The 20,995-nt window shown below is 44.2% G+C and overlaps 4 protein-coding genes across 5 annotated transcripts; all 4 read left to right on the plus strand.

Annotated features, from left to right (window-relative positions):
* Positions 1-779: 779 nt before the first annotated feature.
* UBE2M (ubiquitin conjugating enzyme E2 M) lies at positions 780-6,330 on the plus strand. The gene is made up of 6 exons (XM_053452257.1): positions 780-1,326; positions 2,045-2,139; positions 2,738-2,776; positions 3,049-3,152; positions 3,801-3,864; positions 4,899-6,330. The coding sequence occupies exons 1-6, from the start codon at positions 1,218-1,220 to the stop codon at positions 5,043-5,045; spliced, it is 558 nt and encodes a 185-aa protein (XP_053308232.1). The 5' UTR covers positions 780-1,217; the 3' UTR covers positions 5,046-6,330.
* A 1,356-nt stretch (positions 6,331-7,686) lies between these two features.
* On the plus strand, positions 7,687-10,130 carry SMIM15 (small integral membrane protein 15). Of its 2 annotated transcripts, none has more exons than XM_053452259.1 (3): positions 7,687-7,761; positions 9,205-9,354; positions 9,638-10,130. In XM_053452259.1, exon 3 carries the CDS (start codon positions 9,646-9,648, stop codon positions 9,868-9,870), a length of 225 nt encoding a protein of 74 aa, XP_053308234.1. In that variant the 5' UTR covers positions 7,687-7,761; positions 9,205-9,354; positions 9,638-9,645; the 3' UTR covers positions 9,871-10,130. The 2 variants fall into 2 exon arrangements, with proteins under 2 accessions (XP_053308234.1, XP_053308233.1); XM_053452258.1 differs by having other exon boundaries at positions 9,205-9,350; positions 9,628-10,130.
* A 1,487-nt stretch (positions 10,131-11,617) lies between these two features.
* On the plus strand, positions 11,618-14,766 carry LOC128470377 (charged multivesicular body protein 2a). The gene is made up of 6 exons (XM_053452256.1): positions 11,618-11,732; positions 12,465-12,651; positions 12,998-13,177; positions 13,455-13,585; positions 13,777-13,838; positions 14,001-14,766. The coding sequence occupies exons 2-6, from the start codon at positions 12,484-12,486 to the stop codon at positions 14,120-14,122; spliced, it is 663 nt and encodes a 220-aa protein (XP_053308231.1). The 5' UTR covers positions 11,618-11,732; positions 12,465-12,483; the 3' UTR covers positions 14,123-14,766.
* Positions 14,767-17,843: 3,077 nt separating this feature from the next.
* Positions 17,844-20,407, plus strand: LOC128470538 (charged multivesicular body protein 2a-like). The gene is made up of 6 exons (XM_053452429.1): positions 17,844-18,140; positions 18,844-19,018; positions 19,372-19,551; positions 19,838-19,968; positions 20,189-20,250; positions 20,397-20,407. Exons 2-6 carry the CDS (start codon positions 18,863-18,865, stop codon positions 20,405-20,407), a joined length of 540 nt encoding a protein of 179 aa, XP_053308404.1. The 5' UTR covers positions 17,844-18,140; positions 18,844-18,862.
* The last annotated feature ends 588 nt before the right edge of the window (positions 20,408-20,995 follow it).

A 20,995-nucleotide genomic window follows, 5' to 3' on the forward strand; every position in this document is an offset into this window, starting at 1 on the left:
GCCCGTGGATATATTTCTTACACGGTGCTGTGTAGTGATTAGCATGGAAGTAAACTTGTATCTACTTCGGTTTGTTGTATTAAACTTATCTGGAGGCTGTCACTGTAGCCAGTCGTAGAACACATCGCGCCGATTACGTAATTAAGTCTTGTTTAGCCATTACAATCGTTTTCCTTTGTATTTTTTTCATTAGGATGATGAAGACGGCTGCAGTCTTACACTGGCCGCAAGTCCTAAGCATCAGGGTCCATAGAGGTGATGGTGGATGAGTAGAACAGCTTCTTATCAGAAGTGGCAGATAGAATTTAAAAATGCACGGGATAGCCAAATAGTTATCCTGAATCAAAGACGAAATCAATGACTGAATAAGGTCCGAGTTCCTACATCAGGATAAATGGGCAGAGGTGCCGTCAGATTCTAGGTTTCTAGCTAGTGCTAGTGCTGTAGCTGCTGCCATAACCTCTAGCCTCATGCCAGGATTTTGTTTTCTTTAACATTTATTTTACATTTGACAGCACGGATTTAAGCAGCGATCATGATTACTTAAAAGAAGTAATGAAAATAAAATACTTAAATGAAAAAAAGTAACCCGGGTACCAGAGCGCACGCACTGCGAAGACTTGTGACCAATGCGCGTTACAAAACTGGACTATCACGGCTTCCGTACGAGACCCGTTACTCAATTTCCGATTGTTTCTTGGTTACTACCAATCGTTGTATCACTTCCGGGTCGTGTGCGCATGTAGCCTGTAATGTTCCGCAACTGTTCGCGACTTTGGCGCTTGCGTTCTGTCAGATGACGTATGTTCCCTCCGAATAGGCCCGAGTGTTTCCGGAGAGTCTCGACGGCAGACGCGACTGTTTCCGAAGCTGCGCAGTAAGCGGCGAGGCGAGTTGAGTGGAGCGGCCGCAAAGCTCAGGGTTTCCAATAGCTGCCGGGTCCAGGGAGAAGGCAGCACCTTGGGAGCCGCGAAGCCCTTCGTGTGGCCCCTCTGACTGACACCCCACGAAGTCAGCCTGATCAGCAACAGCCGTGATTACCCAGGCGGCTTAACAGGAAAGCTTCCCGGATCCGGCCTGCTCCGCTCCCTGGCCTGTGTGTGCTAGACAGAGAGGAAAGGTACGGAGGGAGGCCGGGAGTTGCCCCCGGTGCGGGACATAGGGAGAGCGGCAGGCGGCTGAGGGAGGTGCGGGCCCGCGGGGGATACCAAGCAAACATGATCAAACTATTCACCCTGAAGCAGCAGAAGAAGGAGGAGGAATCGGCCGGAGGCACCAAGGGGAGCAGCAAGAAGGCGTCAGCCGCACAGCTCCGCATACAGAAAGGTAAGCTGGGCCTCAGTGCCGCCGGGGGGCGCTGCAGACATCGAGGTACCCCTTCCCCCATACTCCCATACGCTGCAATGTTACTCGGTAGCTGGGAAGAGTTCCTAGATCACTGGGGAGGGGGGAGTTCACTCCCGTGGTGTGTTACTGCGAGGCATGGGAGGGCAGTCATACTTTATTATACTGTTAATAAGGAGGCTAATCCTCAGAATGCAGCGAGCCTGGAGAGGCTACTGCCACGCCACCATTACTGTGTGACAATGGGAGTTTTGCGCTGTGGCGGTGCGGTCTCTGGGGGAGGTGGTGGGAGTTTTGCGCTCTGGCGGTGCGGTCTCTGGGGGAGGCGGTGGGAGTTTTGCGCTCTGGGGGAGGTGGTGCGGTCCCTGGGGGAGGCGGTGGGAGATTTGCGCTCTGGCGGTGCGGTCTCCGGGGGAGGCGGTGGGAGTTTTGCGCTCTGGGGGAGGTGGTGCGGTCTCGGGGGGAGGCGGTGGGAGTTTTGCGCTCTGACGGCTCTCTGTATCCTGTCAGTGTAGACTTTTTAATCAATGAAAACAATTCCTTAGTAACTTTTGTCCCTTAGTGTAGATCCTTTCCGTTACTCGCCTAGTAAAGCTCCCTTTCTCTCTCATTTCCCTAAACCGCGTTTGCTTTTAGTAATTTCCCCCAAACAGTGAGTGGCGTTTTTATTAACATCTGGTATCCCTTGCTTTTGTTTCAGATATTAATGAACTAAATTTGCCGAAGACGTGTGAAATAGAATTTCCCGACCATGATGATCTCCTAAATTTCAAGCTAGTCATCTGCCCCGATGAGGTAAGCGTCGGCTGCCGGCTAAAAGCGGCCCGGTCCTTCTGCAGTTGTTGCTATATTTTTTTTAAAATTCGTATGGAGCTGAGATTGTTGACACTCACCACGTTGGCGATTCTTGGGGCAAGTCAATAAGGTTCTATTTTTCAAGTTTATGAACTTTATTTTTTTTAATTTTGGTATGGCCCCCCTGCTAATGCATGGGGGGGGGTGCTGCAGAAGGACCGGGCCGCTTTTATCTGAGCTTGCGGGTGTGTTAGACCAAACACATCTCCAGGTGCCTGTCCCCGCATGGTATCCGCGACAGCCTTGGCTTAGCAACAGTGCCAGGGGGATTTCAATGCTAATCCTTTGTTGCCGCTGATTGGCCGTATGAACCAGCCAATGACTGGCCTGAAAACTGGACCATGCAGCGGGTGTTGGGTGGGAAATGCTTTATTTTTATTGGTTGCCGGTGAAGAATACATACTAAATCACATTGGTGAACTGCATGGGACGCTAGCGTACCATCCTTTGCTGAATCTATGTCGTGTTCTACATTTAATTCAATATTTAACCAGTTTTATAATGCTTTTTTTTCTTGTTTATCCAATTTTTCTCCAAGGGTTTCTACAAGGCTGGAAAATTTGTCTTCAGTTTTAAGGTAAGATTGTGACCTATGTAATGAGTATTTAAGAGCCATACTTCATATCGCACGTGATCAATACAAACAGCGAGTCCTATTTCTGTTGCGTTTGTATTTCTGGTTTTGGTTATAGAAATATATTAGGACTATTTCATGTTCTTTCATACGGCTGAATGCGGAATTCTAAAAAGATTCTAAAGTAACTTTTAGGAAGCAAAGTAAAACGTGTTTGGATATCTGTGAAAATGATGCTTTTCAGTTATATTAAATGCATGTGCTGTTATTTGCAGGTGGGACAGGGCTACCCACATGACCCGCCAAAGGTCAAATGCGAAACCATGGTATATCATCCAAACATAGACCTAGAGGGCAATGTCTGCCTAAATATTCTAAGGTACGTACATGTTCCAGGTGTACTGAATGTGTTTGTAGTTCTCTGTGATTTAGTGGCATTAAGTCGCGGCATTAAACTTCCCTTTTCATGAAATGTATCCAAAATGCAGCATGTCGCCTATTGATTGAAAAGCTACATACGTGGAGCGTGCCAGGGAAGCTATATGTGTTGTAAAAGCAGCCGTGCAAGCAAATGTGTAGCTCAAGGAAGAGAAACTATGTAACAGACTCTCTTTCATTATAAGGAGTAATGTTCCTCTATGGTTTCAAAAGGGGGGGGGGTTTGGAAATTTCAGGAATGCTGCCTGCCGGGATATATAAATATATAAATATATAAATGTTTAATAACTAAAGTCCTGTTTCTCTATAGAAATAGTTACGTTTGGCCCATGTCTGTTTAAAATCCCTATTGGCGTTTTTGGAAGCTTCTGTTCGTTTCCTATAGTTCTTGAAAACATTTGATTTAGTTTGGTTTACAGACATCAATAACAACCGATACGCTCTTTAGCGTGCAGCAAGTCATTTTCCTATTATATTACTGTTCAAAATTTTAGTCTTCTAAATAGGTACTTAGACAAAAATATATTTAACTATTATGTTCGGTATAGAGATGTCTTCTGATACTAAACCCCTCTTTCTGTTTGCGCAGAGAGGACTGGAAGCCTGTACTTACAATAAACTCTATAATTTATGGCCTGCAGTATCTCTTCTTGGTAAGTATAGAAAATCGCTCTTAAAAGCAAAATATTTGTTTACTGTGTTGTATGATGCCTGCTTTATTGGGCAGTCGGTATATTTTTTTTTCCTTCCCAGTGTCAAGACAGCCTATATAGTTGGACAGTAAGGTATCGGGAAGGAGAGTTTAAACGTAATACACAGACAGGTCCTCTTACAACAGCAAATTGTGTCTGTGAAAATGAAAAGCCCCCCGTCGTATACACAAGGGGTCTCTGTGCCGTTCGGTGCTTATGGTTGTAGATCGGTAATGTGCTTGTGACTGCTGTGAAAGAGTTTTGCCCATTCTGTGCCGCCTGTCTGTCCGTGTCATTGGCGGTCGTTAAAATTAATACAAGTTTAAATGTTCCTACTCCTTATGACATCTTGAAGATAACCCTTTAGGGTCTGTGGACCCCCTGGTATTCTATAGTTTGAGTACCATGGTGTTAGAGCATGAATGTGGGCTTGCTGACATGAAAACACATGTAGTAACATCCAAAGTAACCAAGCTTTTGGAATAGTACATTTTTTTTTTTTTTTATCAGTATTATATAATTTAATCACTTTATTATTTTCTGTATGACTTAATACGTGGTCTAGGTGCCCATCTCATTGCACCAGTGTTCATACATGTTCCCGTTACGTTATTAGTGTCATCTACACAGCATGTCACACAAACATGTTATAAAACAGACATATTTATGTAACTGTCCTATTTTGTGCTGTCTGTATATATAATGTGTGTGTATATCCATATATATCTATCTATATATAGATATATATTATATATTAGAGATTGCGAGACTTAAGTCTGATGCATTGTTTTCATCTTATGAAGCATAAGTGTTCCTCTTGAGACTCATTTTATTGGTATGAGAGGATGCCCTGTTTAAAGTACAGGTTTTGCTGATGGAATTTTGGAGCTTCCCCTACAAAGGTTATTTGTCTACCTGGTCTCGAATGTTTTTGATATGATCGGGCTTAAACAGTGTGTTTGATCTGCACATTGACTCTTTGCTTTGTGTGCTAGGAGCCAAACCCCGAAGATCCCTTAAACAAAGAAGCTGCTGAGGTTCTTCAGAACAACAGACGCCTGTTTGAACAGAACGTGCAGCGGTCTATGCGAGGCGGTTACATAGGATCCACCTACTTTGAACGCTGCCTGAAACAGAACTGAGCAGCTCTGAGTGTAAAACCCGCCATCCATCTGACCTGCCTTCCTGACCCCACCCCCCTCATTCTCCCTCTCAACGCTCATTCATCGCACCACCATCCAACAGACCCCTTATTGCGGCTCTCTACTCCCAAAAATACAGCCCGAGCTCCTGATGTGGAAAGAATGAAGTAAAGTCCTTGTGTCTTCTGATTCCTGCTGCTAGCCCTCATTTAAAGGGCACACTGCATGCACATATTGCAGTACCTGCCACACCATTATTTTGTTCCTCGTTACCTCACTATGCTCCCGTCGAGCATTTGCTTATCCTTTAGATTAATAAATATTTTCCCTCCATTCACTCACTTTTTTCTTTTTCGTGCCGTCTGGAAATCCCTAGCTCCAATCCATGCAAATGGCCAACGATTAAGAGCCAACCGAGTCCTATTATTTTTGCTATTTAGCTAGATTATCTGCTATGGCAGAGTTGTAATATCCCTTGGATTGTTGTTACAGGCCTTTTCTTTACGTTGGCACACAGCAATCTATATTTGAGGGACGTTTTTGTGGCCTTAAGCCTTAAAGAATAATTCTGGATTTTTTTTTATATTTGTCCTTCAGATCTTTAGCTCTCTCTCCTCGGTTCCCTTGCAGAAATCATACAGATGTAATGTATATAGTAGTCCAATTTTTTTGACGTTGTGACCTTGTAAAGGCTCATAAGGCAGGAGCTTCCGCAGATGACCCGATCTGTAAGTCTTTAGTGACAGGGCAGAGGTAAAGTATGAATGAGATTCTCCATCATCTGTTCCCTTTGTCTTCTCCTTCGTCTCATTCCTTCGCTGTAACCTATTCCTATACCGTTCCTTCCCTTTGTGTGGGATCAAGATTTCTTTAAGTGCACGTATTTATTAATGAATGGCTTCAGTCTGGTTCTTTACACAATCTAAACGAGGGCTCTGCATACTTTGCATTTCCACATGAGGTTACTTTGGGTGGCCCAGGGTCACGATGGGCTATGTACTCATAAGCGTAGTGTGATGCTACCAGTTTAAACAGGTTTTAAGGCCATCGTCCAGCTGGCCCTTTATTTGTGGCAGCCATGCCCGGGCCCCGATCAGTGCTCTAGAGCGACGGGGGCCCCCAAGACACCCTTTCAGTTTTAGAGCCTCGTTCACAAAACTCTGATTGACGTATAACTGCAGTAATGGCTACAATTGTTTTGTGAATGAGACCCTTAGACCACGTGATGTGTATGGTTTTAAATAATAAAACAAAAAGACAAAAAATAAAATAAAATGTAAACCTGGCTGTTATCTGCTCTATTATTGCTGCATGGATGGGGTTTGGGCAACGACATAATGCTCTAATTTTAAATACCGTCTTTGATCGTTTTTTTTTTTTATTATTATTTTTTAACATTGACCGAATCGGCTTTATTTAGCAGAAAAGTGCATACTGCGGGGTCTTCATAAAAACAACTTCTGGTAGATCCACAGTTATCAGGAGAGTTGTGTTTCAGCTCGTTGACTTGAAGGTCTGGCCCCAGTGGGCTGCTGTAGCAGGAAGAGCCTGGCTGGCCCTGGATAATGTATAGTTAAATCAGTGAGATTTCTTCAGCCTTTGAATTATACATTCATTATACAGGGCTGCTCAGCCTGTGTCTGCAGAAGGTTACTGTACCATTGCTGGTCTCATAAAGTAACGGGGCACTGATCACATAATCAACTAATCAATGATTTATTATTTTATTAAGCGCCAGCAAATTGTGCGGCGCTGTACAATATAAATGGGGCAGTTAATACGTACATAATATACGTTAATGCATAGAAATGCATCAGGAGGTGAGAACCTGGCCCGTTAACCGTTAACTAGCCTCTTGGTAATTTATACGAAGTTCCTGGCAGGAATGGTGGGCTTTTGAGGGCTCAGCTTATGATAGATTTATTTACCTTCTGGTGGCATTTTAAGTTTTTTTTTGTTTTTTTTTGCCTCTTTAATATTTGCCCAATAACGGAGAAAAAAAATGAAAATCCTGACCCTATAGAGTATTTTCCAAATCAGGGCAATTTAATATTTATAATATAATAATAATAATGTATTCTGGGTATTTTCCCCCATTGTGGAATACAGTTTTTATATACATGTTTTGTTTGTTTTTTCGTTTATTTTGGAAATAAAACACTGCAATCTAGAATTTGGATGCATTCAATGGGAAAGAGGGACACTATGGGCGAGCAGAGACAGAATGAAAACATAAAAATCGAAAAGACCACGTCTCCTTCCAGTGAGGAAGTTTTGCTGCACTGAGGGGGTGGTAGATAAGTGGAACAGCCTCCCAGCAGAAGTGACAGAAGGCACTACAGGGTAAATACCCGCAAACCGCACTTTTTATAATTTGGGCAAATGCGGCACTCGAGTTTTCAATGTGCTACAACTCTCATCAACCCGAGCCAGACAGATAACAGAACAAAACACTACGTCTCGGGCCTATCCCGCCACCTCGAATCACTACGGGTAAATAACTCGCGGAGATCGCTCAGGACCCTCATCCCACTAAATACACCTGACCTGTGCCAGCATCAAAGATGGCCGCCATACGCGTCACCGGCCGGCAGCGCGAGCCACATCGCGCCACATAGCAACTACGGACCCTCGTGATCGTGTCGTCACACGGCGGCGACACAGGAAAAGGAATATACGGGATCGGTGTGGAGAGGCCTCGGTCTGGCTGGGAAAGGTGCGTTTGGGGGATCTCTGTGTGGATTTGGATGCCGGGCCTGTGAGCCCCAAACTCCGGGCAGTGGAGGGGGACCTGCGGGGTTTCCATGTTCGGGGATGTCTGCTGCACCTTTTTGACCCCTCTGGCTTCCCGTAATGATAAATCCAGCTTCAGGGAGAGCCCGAACTCCGCATATAGCCCCCGGGAGCAGGTGCTGCATTTACTCGGTGATCTGTAGAGCCCGGGGGCTTAATGACAGGGATCGGTGTTCAGTATTTTATTCCGAGCTGTAATAGTTAAAGCCCCTGATGTCCCTTATGGACTTTGTGACAGAAGTACCTCTTTCGTAGCTCAGAATATTTCTGCTTTAGTGTATATCACAGGATCCCACGCCGAGAAAGTCGCAGTGAAATGAACTCTTGTGTATGAAACCTGCGAAAGGTGCCGGATGTGAACATTAAACCCCCAGAAGCGTCACAATCTGGAAGCCTAATGCATGCCTCTCAACTGTCCCGCTCTGCACGGGATAGTCCTGCAGCCCCAGGTTCATTCTTGGGGAAGCGCAGTAGAGCTGGCGGTTTGAGTGACGCTGCCTGCCGACCCCTGGAGTAACGCTATTGAGGGGAGAGGAGGTCTGTCTGCGCTCCCAGGGCAGGGACCTGAAAAAGATCTCCGAGCCGAGCGCAGCGTCGCCTGCCTGGGCCGGCGTCTGTCGGCCGGGGAGGTTTTTAATCTCGCAGGGAGGCGGAAGGTAGAGGGTATTCGGATGGGATGGGATGGGATGGGATGGGGGGGGGTGTTTCTTGTAAATAAAATAAACATTTTGCCATAAATCAGTGTTCCTAAATCTTATTGCCCTAGAGGTCTGTTTAAGATCCTTGGAAGCGACCGTCAGATTTCTCGTATTATTTATACAGAGATGTCGGGTGAGAACCGTTCGTGCCTCTAGCTCGCCCCGTTTGGCAAAAAGACTCGATGTCTCGCCCAATTGGAAAGCGTGGTCAAAAATAATAAAGTATATAGGAGGGGGACCTGTAACGTCATGGGTTCCCTCTCCATTTTTAACGGCAGACATGATGCTCTCTTTAATTAAAAATAAAATAAATGCGTTCTAGTGATGTCGTCCATGGGGGAGGCAAACAATGTGGTCTAATTCTGAGAACTCTGGCAGAAGGGTCCTGGAAAAAACCTTTAACATAACTGTTGGGGGCCGATGGACTCTTTTATACCCCTGATCCTTGTCTTGTTGAACCCATTATGATCCTCCATGTTGGCTGGCTTATTCTTAAGTTTCTCGTGACCATCTAGTGAGTTCAGTTTATCCGCAAGGTCTTTATAGGCATGAATATGATGTCCGATTCCCCGGAACCTGCATTTCCATCTTTATATCTTGCACAAAAGTCTATTTGAAATGAGCTTCTTAAGTCAGCTAACACGACCTTTAATGTTTTTTTCTGTCAGCGGCTGGAGTTCCTCTTAGATCTCGTCGTTGGCCCCTGGTGACTGAGGAGCCGAGACCTCCTGTGCTTTTTTGTTGGCCGCCTCAGAGCGCTGGTTGAAGAAGGCTTCGGATTTGTTGGGCTAGCTGTTTTTTTAGGACGTCTACGGTAAGTTTAGAAGCAGTTCGCGTGCCGACTGTTTTTCTGGAGCAGAGTTTAGCCCCCTTTGGGGTCTAATTCCTGGCACAGCCATTGTGAATGGTATCCAACCCCCCATTCGTGTTATTATTAATAAGGGGATCTCTATACATATTTTATTTATAAGTCAAAAATGAATATTAAAAGGAAAAAGCCTTTACACCCACTTGCCCTAAAAATTTTTGCTACCGGCACACCGACTGCATACTGACACTGTCTTGTCTCTTCCCTTTCTTCTTTTATGTAGTGACCTGAAGCTGAAGATATGATCGATATAAAGGCTTGGGCAGAGTACGTGGTGGAGTGGGCTGCCAAGGACCCCTATGGCTTCCTTACGACCGTAATCTTGGCCCTAACCCCGCTGTTCCTCGCGAGTGCGGCGCTGTCGTGGAAATTGGCAAAAATGATCGAGGTCAAAGAACGGGAGCAGAAAAAGAAGCAGAAGCGCCAGGAGAACATAGCAAAGGCCAAGAGAACGAAGAAGGACTAAAGAAAAGGAGGAACTGCAGAACATTACCAATGTAAATAAATCGGTTGTCGGGGAGACTTTCTATAGATTGCGGATTTCCCCCCCCCCCTTTTTTTTTTTTTCTTCTTCTTCTGAAAACGGCTTGACCAATCTGAACATTCAATCCGGTGCTTTTAACCTGTAATTCCTGATTTTTATAAATTGCAAGCTCAACATTTCATCTCAGACATGCTATTTAAAAAAATGTTTTTGCAATAAATGTTCTCTTAAAGAAAACTATACCTTCTGCACCAAATCTGTGTATTTTAAACCAATGCGCTAAAGTCATTGACACGGTTCTTCCTCCTCACTCACCCGCTTGTGCCCAGATGGCTCCAGATATGCTTTGATGAGCTTGGACCTTTAATACCTACTTTACTAGGTTTGATTTTCTTCTATTTTGACTTTTACGTTTCTATACCCGTATTATAAGGGGTCGGGGGTCAGATATGAACCACTGGCCAGTAACCGGTGTAATGAGTAGAGCGGGGATGAGAAAAGGCTGCGTTGGCTCGTTTTATAAAACTAGTCTGCATGTATTTGGAGTAAGACAAAATGTCTTAAAGGGTTTAACGTACAAAAGGAAAAAAGACAGCACTAAAATGACTCAAACCCACGATATAAATAAAAATATTTTTATATCTTGCACAAAAGTCTTTTTTGAAGTGAACTTCTTAAGTCAACTAACACGACCTTTAATGTAGTGTTAGTTGACTTAAGAAAAACACAACGGAGGTGTAACCGTAATAATCTGTAAGTGCTAGACTTTGTATTAATTTAAATGAATTTAAGTTTGTAAATTTGGCTATTTGTAAGAAACCCAGAAACCTCCACAAATCAGACAAAAAGAAAGCAAAAAGGAATTTTTGGCCGAAATGGGTCCACATTGACTCACATTCACTTGCGCTCGCAATATGTTTCCCTACCTGCTTCAGACCTCTTCCGTAAATTCTTCTCTCTGCTATCTTCGTTCGCATCTCCGCGGAAATTACCCAGCAGTAACTTGCACCAAAATGGTGGCACTTACGGTGACATCCTCTCCCTGATCCTCCGATTGGGGGAGAGGTTGTCACCTAAAGCGCTGTCATTTTGCCCTCAGTTGAACTCGGGACAATATGGCGGTCTCCCGTGATTGGAGGATCGGGGAGAGGACATCATGGCAAGCACAGCCATTTAGGGCGCAAGTTACAGCTGGGTTATGGCCGCGGAGATGCGAAAGTGTTAGGCAGGCGAGGTTGGGGCCGTGTGGGCTGCATAACAGCATTAGGGGTACAAATCCCTCATAATCACACAATGTTAAGGATAAGCAATTCAACCACAGCTTCCTGCATCCATGCCGACGAAACAGGTGAATGCAGAGCGCTGCCACCTTCCCACAGAAATCTATCTGCCTTCAGTTATTATTGCTGAGAGTGATAAGAGTTGTTACCCAGTCGGTAGCTCGCTTTTACCAAAGCTTGTAACCAAAACACCGCCGCTCGCTTTATTACGTCTCCATACATAAAGCCCGTGTAAGGTAAGGACTCCGCCTGCATCGTTAATGAAACGATTACTGGGTACTGCGCAGGCGCGGATCGGAAAGCTGCGCAGGCGCGGTACGCTAGTATTGCAATCCTACAGCTAATTCCCCGCAGACACAGTGAAGGTCTCCAATCACGCCTGATCTGTGCCAGTATCAAAGATGGCCGCCGCACACGTCACCGGCCGGCTGCGTGAGTCACATCGCACCACATCGCATGACGTAGGGGCGCACCTGCGAGCCCTCGTGATCGTGTCGTCACGTAGCAGCAAAACAGGAAGTGACACTGAGAAAGGAATATACGGGATCAGTCCGGCTGGGAAAGGTGCGTTTGGGGGGCCTCTATGTGGATTTGGATGCGGGTCTGTGAGTGCCTAACTCCGGGCAGGTGCTGCATTTACTCGGTGATCGCTTATGAGCCGGACGGCCCGTTTAGGGATGATCTGTAGAGCCCCGGGAGGTTTAACGACAGGGATCGGTGTTCGTTATTTTATTCTGAGCTGTTATGGCGGCCGTAATAGTTAAAGCCCCCGATGTCCTGCCAAAGTGTCCCGCTTTGTGATAGAAGTCCGTCTTTCGTGGGAACTCTGCTTGAATGTATATCACAGGATTCTATGGCGATAAATGCCTTAGAGAAATGAAACCTACTAAACGAAGTTGGTTATTCCTTTCCCGGTCTGTGCTATGTAACTATCAATGGTTTGCAAAGTCAACTTAAAATTCTAACAAAGGCCCCGCAACTAAAGCAAAAGTGCCCCTGTGTGGCTGCCGGAGGTATCCGGAGATGCGGGGGAAGTCGAGACATTGCAGCAAACACGCAGGGCGCGCTCGACGGGCTCCGCCAGTGATGTCATCTTCCGGTAAAGCCAAGGTGGCCACCGGCTGATGTTTAGCTACCATCCCCGTGATTCATGGCGGCCGGCACCGTCCGTCTGCATTAAAGCATCATCGCCCTGGGGGCTACTTCTGACCTCATCGCTGATGGGAATAGATTATTTTGGGGCCAAAAATGTCACCGGTCGTATCAGACATGTTCTATTTGTGCTTTAAATTTTAGTTCTATCTAAGTTATCGACATGGATTTCTTGTTCGGACGTCGGAAAACTCCGGAGGAGATGTTACGCCAAAATCAGCGCGCTCTAACCCGGGCCATGAGAGAGTTAGACAGGGAGCGGCAGAAGCTGGAGCAGCAAGAGAAGAAGATTATAATGGACATCAAGAAGATGGCTAAACAGGGACAGATGGTGAGTGCCGTTTATTACGCCCCGAGAATCAGAACACCTTATTGCATGACGGAGTTATTATCACGCGATGATATATTTCTTGCCCATAAAACCGTTATATTAAGTGATTTTGGTGCAAGGTTGGTCTTATCATGAAACCGACCGGCCAGCGGGGCCTTGTCCTGTTGCCATGGTGATCCAGCCACCTTTCAAAAGTTGTATCCAAGTGCGATTTTACACACAACTTACAGTTTACCTCATAATTGCCTTAATATAGCAAGAAAAAAACCCACGGTTGATCAGAATGTATAATTATGGTGTTTCTGGGAGGTTTTACATTTTTTTTTCTTTTCTTGTTCCGTTCCAGGACGCCGTGAAGATTATGGCCAAAGACTTGGTGCGGACTCGACGCTACGTGAAGAAGTTTATCATGATGCGAGCGAATATCCAGGCCGTTTCTCTCAAAATCCAAACTCTGAAGTCTAACAACTCGATGGCTCAGGCGATGAAAGGAGTAACCAAAGCCATGGCCACGATGAACAGACAGGTGCGGGGCCGGACGGGCTTTAAATCTATTAATACGTTTACCTTCTTCCGTGATGACTGATAACCCTCAGTCACCTGTTATATGGTTCTTATAACCTCAAAATGACTATTCTCACTAGAGACGTGCCTACTAAGTAATACTATAATAACTCGCACGGCATGATCCACACGGTCTAATAGACCAAAGATCATTTAAACTCACACTAGTGAATGTGAGCCGCGCGGTACTGTAACTATGTCCTTAGTGGAACTGACACGGCATCTCCTTCTCCCTGCAGCTCAAGCTTCCCCAGATCCAAAAAATAATGATGGAGTTTGAGAAGCAAACCGAAATTATGGATATGAAGGAGGAGATGATGAATGACGCCATTGATGATGCCATGGGCGATGAAGGCGATGAAGAAGAGAGGTAGGCTTGGGTTGGTCAAAAACATCTGTACTGCGCTCCGTATCTCTGATGTGTGTTGGTTGGGCAGAGATTTTGGGTATTTAGGTACTGTCTAAAAATGTTTATAACTAGTGTAAATAAATCTGTGAGATACACTTGTTGAGACATCACATGGGATGATGCTGATTTCTGCTTCTCTTCTTTCCGTGCAGTGATGCAGTCGTTTCCCAGGTCCTGGATGAGTTGGGTCTAACGCTGACAGATGAACTATCCAGTGAGTACATGACTAATACATTAATTTATACACCCCGAAAGTGACTTTTATCCCCAACTAGTGTTCACTGAACAGGTTTTCTTCTTAAGTACAATCCCTTTAAGTTCTTATGAGCCGTGCTTAACATCTGTTTTTTTTTTTTTTTGTTTTTTTTCTTTCTAGACCTCCCTTCAACCGGAGGGTCTCTCAGCGTGGCTGGGGGCAAGAAAGCCGAGCCTTCTGCTGCCTTGGCTGACGCCGATGCGGATTTGGAAGAAAGGCTGAACAACCTACGCCGGGACTGAGCGTGTCTCAAACGGACTTCAGCTTTTATCTTTACTTCTTCTATGTGTTGGGAATTGGGATGATGATTGGCTGTGAGCTCTGTGACCTTTCCGGCTGAGAGGAACACAACACGAAGGCCGACATTAAAGCGGCTGACTATATTCTTCCTTTGGCTGTCCCTCGTTCCAGGCAAGGTCCTCTTCCGTTGCCTTTCCGGTCGGCGGTAGCCTGTTGGTCGCTGGCTTTTATTCTTGATTCCCTTGCGTCTGAAAAATACTCGTTCTGTTTTAATTATACCAAACAAAGAGATATTATTTAGACATGAATGTTGGTTGATTCCTTGAAGGATATCTCTTGTTCTTCTAGGAGGCAACTCGTATGATGACTGTATATAAAACCTTGTAGAAAAAGCAGAATGGTTCCTATCTTTCAGTTTCTCCCTAAGACAGTGCAATTTGATGTTAATCGAGGTATTTATGCTTGCGCAGTGTAGGCTTTTGGTATCAGAAAGGCCAAATTATTTGTACACTAAATACATTGATAAAAAATCTTATGGCTCTTAGAGTAATTTATCTTCAAAACCCACGATGTGTCTGTTCTCCCTTTCATATATCGAACGTGTTTTTTCAATAAATTAAAAATAAATAAAACCAAACATAAAACTGATAGTTTGCTGGATATACCGGAAGCAAGGAAAGAAAAAGACTGTTATGCGTCTGTCGTAGTGCTCTAAAGAAATGCCAATCTAAACTAGATTTTTCTTTTTTTCCTATTTTATCATCCTGTGATCTTGTTTAATAATTTGCAAGAAAGTACCATTTTAACACAGTATGTAGAATGCATTTTTCTGTAAAGTAATAGCTTTTTTTATTACTTAAGAAAAAATGTCAGAAAGGAGGCTGAAGTAATTGATTTCCCGATCTCAGTGATGTGAAAAGCAATCATTTTATTTTTTCTTCTTTTACTCAGATTTCTAACAAGCATTCAGCCTCCATCACACTCGCACACTCCTTTTTCCGTGACACGGTAGCTTATCCCATCTTTGATTCGGTGATCAGGTTACTGCCCGGTAGATGTATTTGCTATTACTGAGAAAGAGAAACCTAAATGATTAGCGTTGGTGTAACAAACGTCTTTCTCTCTTTTTGCTCAAAGCAGACGATAACCGTCTGTCCGTTACCCGTGTTGCCAAGGCACCTCTGGTCAGAGCTGGCGGATGGTGATATACGGCTGTAATTAATTATTTAAAGTGATTCTGAGCTGTATTGCAATTAAACAGAATTCCATGTACCTCTAATTATCCCGTTCTTAGTAACGCTATTTTTAATATTTCCTTCTCGTGGCGCTGTGCCATCAGTTACGGTGCCAACCCTTCCCCAATTATTTCCTAGGCGTAGAAACAGCTCCGGCTCCGTGCGATGGGGATATTCCTAGTGGTGTTAGGACTGCAGTGTGGTTTTGTCCAGGAAGTATTATTATTATTTATAGTTTTATGTAGCGCCATTATATTCAGTAGCGCTGTACAATGGGATATCACAGAAACTCCCTGGTCTACCTATTTACCTTACCTTACAGTAACTCGTTATAAAATGAAGGTTTAATTATATGTCTGCAGTCCCTAAACTCCAGTTTGAGTAGAATCTCTGGATCTACGTTGTTGCAGGTGGCCTCGTCAATCATGAAGCTTTACCAAAACCAAAGAATGCCACTATATATATATATATATATATATATATATATATATATATATATATATATATATATATATATATATATATATATATATATATATAGCAATGTATGTGTGTATATATAAAATATATATATAATTGCCCGGCCATTGGCATTTGCAATGTTCTCTGTCTAATGCTTACTATATTTTAGCAACTATGAAAATATAGCGTTCCTTATGTTGAGAACGGATCCAACATTACGCGCTGCAGGTTTCAGTCTTGTTACCATAGCAATTCTGCTTTTTTTTTTTTTCATCCTTTGTGTAACTTGATTATCTGCAAAAAGAATAAACTGTAGGCTGTTTTTGATGAAAGGGATGCTGTTGGGTTTTCTGTTGCGTTGAGAACTTCATGAAACAGCAGACTCAGGGGCGTACCTAGAGTATTTGGCACCTGGGGCGGATCCTGTATTTGGCGCCCCCCCACACACACTTTAAAACTGCATAGCTTCTATCGTTATATACTGGACGCAGACACTGAAGGTGGTACAGCATTACTGTTATCATTATATACTGAGGCAGACGTTGACGGTGGTACAGCATAACACCTACCACTATATACTGAGGCAGACAATGACGGTGGTACAGCATAACACCTATCACTATATACTGAGGCACACATTGACTGGTACAGCGTAATCCCTATCACTATACATTGAGCCAGACATTGACAATAGTGCAGCATAACTCCTATCACTATATACTAAGCCAAACATTGATGTGGTGTAGGCCTACCACTTCATTGTCTGGCTTAGTAGCAGGGATGCACCAAAACAAATTCTGGACTGAAACCGAAAATTCAGCATTTACCTGGCTGAAACCGAATATGACCCCCCCCCACCATAAAAACAAATCTAACACTTTTATTTAACCCCTTAATGACAAAGCCCGTACATGTACGGGCTCAAAATGCATTGTTTTCAATGGGTTTAGGGACCGCCCATTGTCCTTAAGGGGTTAAAGTAAGTAACACACCAAAATAGGACAATATATATATATATATATATATGATTGTTAACAGCAATCTCACTCCTATCATGTCCAGGTTCTAGCATGTACTGGTTGCCTGGGTAGAGATAAAACTACAGGCATAGATGATAGGTTACACAGCCCAAAGCCAGTCCTGGCGTCCACACTGCCCACATAGAACCTGACCAGCACCCAGATTACACACATAGGACCTGCCATCTTTGTCCCCAAACAGCCTGGCCTGTGCCATCTTTGTCCCATAACCACCCTGCCTGTGTCATCTTGGTCCCCAAGGCTCAAACATCCTTCTGCCCTATCTACCCCTTTCTGCCCTATCTACTCCTTCTCACTCCCTTCTGCTCCATCTAACCCTTCTCACTCCCTTCTGCCCTATCTACCCCTTCTTACTCCCTTCTGCCCTATCTACCCCCTATCCCCCTGTCTCACTCCCTTCTCCCTATCTACCCCCTCCTAACTATCTCCCCTCTCCCCTCTTTGAAGTTCACTTACCTTTCAGGAGTCCTGCGGTGGGGTTGCAAGGCCTCTGTCTCCCAGCTCTGCCACTGTATGGAACAGTATAGAGTGATGGGAGTTATGATGTACTTTAGAGCATAATTATATAATGAAAGACATTGGAAATGGTACAGCATAACACCCATCACTCTCACACACTTACCAATCCACACTTACCACTCTCACTCTCACTGAAACTGAATGCTTTCCTCTTTTCTCCTTACAGCAGTCAGCTCCCTTTCCTCATCTTCTTCAGTTCTTCTGTCTTCTTCCGGTTCAGAAGTCTGCCTATATATATATATATATATATATTTTTATTATTTTTTTCACTTATTATTTTATCTTTATCACATATATACATGTTTATGTACCTCCCTGTGATATAAAAACACTGTGAGCAGGTTAAAACATATACTATACATGTAATAGCCTTACTGATATTTTTGGGGGGTTAATGATATTTATATATTCGCTGTAAGTTATGTTGCCGTGCTCACGTCAGTTCTTTTCATCTTATTACATGTAATTGGATTTTAATTGCACATGTGTTGATGACGTGCAATCTCACCACTCCTCTTTTTACCCTATTTAAGGGAAACAAATTAAGTGGTGCGTTATCTGTGATAAAGAGCGGGGTGCCGGTCGAAACGCGTCCAGATTTCGGGTCTCCTGTGCACTCAGGTGTGAACTATGTTTTTTTAATATTGAAGTAAACTAAAGCTGGAAGTTTTTTCATTCAAGTGCTGGATCGACCCCTTCTTTTTCTTTGTGTTCATTCCACAAATCGTGTCCGTGCGGATCCGTGCAGACGAATATATAGGGAGGTGAGCTGGCTTTTGCATTTATTCACATGATCTGTAGAGCCCTGGGGGTTTAACGACAGGGATCGGTGTTCGTTATTTTATTCTGAGCTGTTATGGCGGACGTAAAAGTTGTAGCCCCCGATGTCCCTTATTTAAAGGTGAGGATACTGCCAAAGTGTCCTGCTTTGTGATTGAAGTCCCTCTTTTATGGGAACTCTGCTTGAATATATATCTGCTTGAATGTATATCACAGGATTCTATGGCGATAAATGTCTTAGAGAAATGAAACCTACTAAACGAAGTTGGTTATTCCTGTCCCGTTCTATGTAACTATCAACGGTTTGCAAAGTCACCTAAAAAGTCTTCTAAAAGCCCCGCAACTAAAGCAAAAGTGCCCCTGTGTGGCCGCCGGAGGTATCTGGAGATGCGGGTGAAGTCGAGACGATGCAGCAAACACGTAGGGTGTGCTCGACGGGCTCCGGCAGTGATCTCATCTACTGGTAAAGCCGAGGTGGCCACCGGCTGATGTATAACTACCATCCCCGTGATTCATGCCGTCCTCCGCGCAGCTGACGTCGTCTGTCTGCATTAAAGCATCATCGCCCCGGGGTTTAGCTCTGCGTTGACTACCTCTGACCTCATCGCTGATGGGAATAGATTATTTTAGGACCAAAAAATGTCACCAGTCGTATCTGACGTGTTCTTTTTGCGCTTTAAATTTTAGTTCTACCTAAGCTATCAACATGGATAGTCGTAAAACTCCGGAGGAGATGTTACGCCAAAATCAGAGCGCTCTAACCTGGGCCATGGGAGAGTTGGACAAGGAGCGGCAGAAGCTGGAGCAGCAAGAGAAGAAAACTATTGTGGACATCAAGGAGATGGCTAAACAGGGACAGATGGTGAGTGCCGTTTATTACGCCCCGAGAATTGGAACACCTTATTGCATGACGGAGTTATTATCACGCGATTATATATTTCTTGCCCATAAAACCGCTATATTAAGTGATTTTGGTGCAAGGTTGGTCTTATCATGAAACCGACCGGCCAGCCGGGCCTTGTCCTGTTGCTATGGTGATTCAGCCACCTTTCAAAAGTTGTATCCAAGTGCGATTTTACACAAAACTCACAGTTTACCTCATAATTGCCTTAGTATAGCAACAACAACAAAAAAAACCCCACAGTTGATCAGAATGTATAATTATGGTGTTTCTGGGAGGTTTTACGTTTTTTTTCTTTTCTTGTTCCGTTCCAGGACACCGTGAAGGTTATGGCCAAAGACTTGGTGCGGACTCGACGCTACGTGAAGAAGTTTATCACGATGCGAGCGAAAATCCAGGCCGTTTCTAGCAAAATCCAAACTCTGAAGTCTAACGACTCGATGGCTCAGGAGATGAAAGGAGTAACCAAAGCCATGGCCACGATGAACAGACAGGTGCTGGGCCGGACGGGCTTTAAATCTATTAATACGTTTACCTCCTTCCGTGATGACTGATAACCTTCAGTCACCTGTTACATGGTTCTTATAACCTCAAAATGACTATTCTCACCAGAGACGTGCTTACTAAGTAATACTATAATAACTCGCACGGCATGATCCACACAGTCTAATAGACCAAAGATCATTTAAACCCACACTAGTGAATGGAGTGAATGTGAGCCGCGCGACACTGTAACTATGTCCTTAGTGGAACTGACACGGCATCTCCTTCTCCCTGCAGCTCCAGCTTCCCCAGATCCAAAACATAATGACAGAGTTTGAGAAGCAAGCCGAAATTGTGGACATGAAGGAGGAGATGATGAATGACGCCATTGATGATGCCATGGGCGATGAAGGCGATGAAGAAGAGAGGTAGGCTTGGGTTGTACTGTAAGATCCGCCGTTAAATCTGTATGGCACTCCTTTGCCGGCAGCATCGGTATCTCTGATTGCGTTTGGTTAACGTGTGTTGGTTGGGTAGAGATTTGGATAGCTAGGTGCCTTCTAAAAATTTTTATCATTAGTGTAATAAATCTGTGAGATACACTTGACGGGGATGATGCTGATTTCTGCTTCTCTTTTTCCCCCGCAGTGATGCAGTCGTTTCCCAGGTCCTGGATGAGTTGGGTGTAACACTGACGGATGAGCTGTCCAGTGAGTACATGACTAATAAATTAACTTATACACCCCGAAAGTGCCTTTTATCCCCAACTAGTGTTCACTGAACAGGTTTTCTTCTTAAGTGCAATCCCTTTAAGATCTTATGAACCATGCTTAATGTCTGGGTTTTTTCTTTCTAGACCTCCCTTGAGCCTTCTGCTGCCTTGGTTGACGCTGATGCGGATTTGGAAGAAAGGCTGAACAACCTACGCCGGGACTGAACGTGTCTCAAACGGACTTCAGCTTTTATCTTTGCTTCTTCTTTGTGTTGGGAATTGGGATGATGTTTGGCTGTGAGCTCCGTGACCTTTCCGGCTGAGAGGAACACAACGGCCGACATTAAAGCGGCTGACTCTAATCTGCCTTTGGCTGTCCCTCGTTCCAGGCAAGGTCCTCTTCCGTTGCCTTTCTGGTCGGCGGTAGCCTGTTGATCGCTGGCTTTTATTCTTGATTCCTTTGCGTCTGAAATATACTCGTTCTGTTTTAATTATACCAAATAAAGAGATACAAAAAGCAGAATGGTTCCTATCTTTCAGTTTCTCCCTAAGACGGTGCAATTTGATGTTAATCGAGGTATTTATGCTTGCGCAGGGTAGGCTTTTGGTATCAGAAAGGCCAAATTATTTGTACACTAAATACATTGATCTGAATCTTACGGCTCTTAGAGTAATTTATCTTCAGAACCCACGATGTGTCTGTTCTCCCTTTCATATATCAAACGTGGTTTTTCAATAAGTTA

This window comes from Spea bombifrons, chromosome 12, assembly GCF_027358695.1.
Source record: "Spea bombifrons isolate aSpeBom1 chromosome 12, aSpeBom1.2.pri, whole genome shotgun sequence".
Taxonomy (NCBI): domain Eukaryota; kingdom Metazoa; phylum Chordata; class Amphibia; order Anura; family Pelobatidae; genus Spea; species Spea bombifrons.

Excerpts from the sequence above, each read along its gene's own strand:
- UBE2M (XM_053452257.1), top strand. The coding sequence starts at position 1,218 with ATGATCAAACTATTCACCCTGAAGCAGCAGAAGAAGGAGGAGGAATCG. Across the intron at positions 1,327-2,044 it reads ACAGCTCCGCATACAGAAAG|ATATTAATGAACTAAATTTG; the intron begins GTAAGCTGGGCC and ends CTTTTGTTTCAG. Across the intron at positions 3,865-4,898 it reads GCCTGCAGTATCTCTTCTTG|GAGCCAAACCCCGAAGATCC; the intron begins GTAAGTATAGAA and ends TTTGTGTGCTAG.
- SMIM15 (XM_053452259.1), top strand. The coding sequence starts at position 9,646 with ATGATCGATATAAAGGCTTGGGCAGAGTACGTGGTGGAGTGGGCTGCC.
- LOC128470377 (XM_053452256.1), top strand. The coding sequence starts at position 12,484 with ATGGATTTCTTGTTCGGACGTCGGAAAACTCCGGAGGAGATGTTACGC. Across the intron at positions 12,652-12,997 it reads TGGCTAAACAGGGACAGATG|GACGCCGTGAAGATTATGGC; the intron begins GTGAGTGCCGTT and ends GTTCCGTTCCAG. Across the intron at positions 13,178-13,454 it reads TGGCCACGATGAACAGACAG|CTCAAGCTTCCCCAGATCCA; the intron begins GTGCGGGGCCGG and ends TTCTCCCTGCAG.
- LOC128470538 (XM_053452429.1), top strand. The coding sequence starts at position 18,863 with ATGGATAGTCGTAAAACTCCGGAGGAGATGTTACGCCAAAATCAGAGC. Across the intron at positions 19,552-19,837 it reads TGGCCACGATGAACAGACAG|CTCCAGCTTCCCCAGATCCA; the intron begins GTGCTGGGCCGG and ends TTCTCCCTGCAG. Across the intron at positions 19,969-20,188 it reads GAAGGCGATGAAGAAGAGAG|TGATGCAGTCGTTTCCCAGG; the intron begins GTAGGCTTGGGT and ends TTTCCCCCGCAG.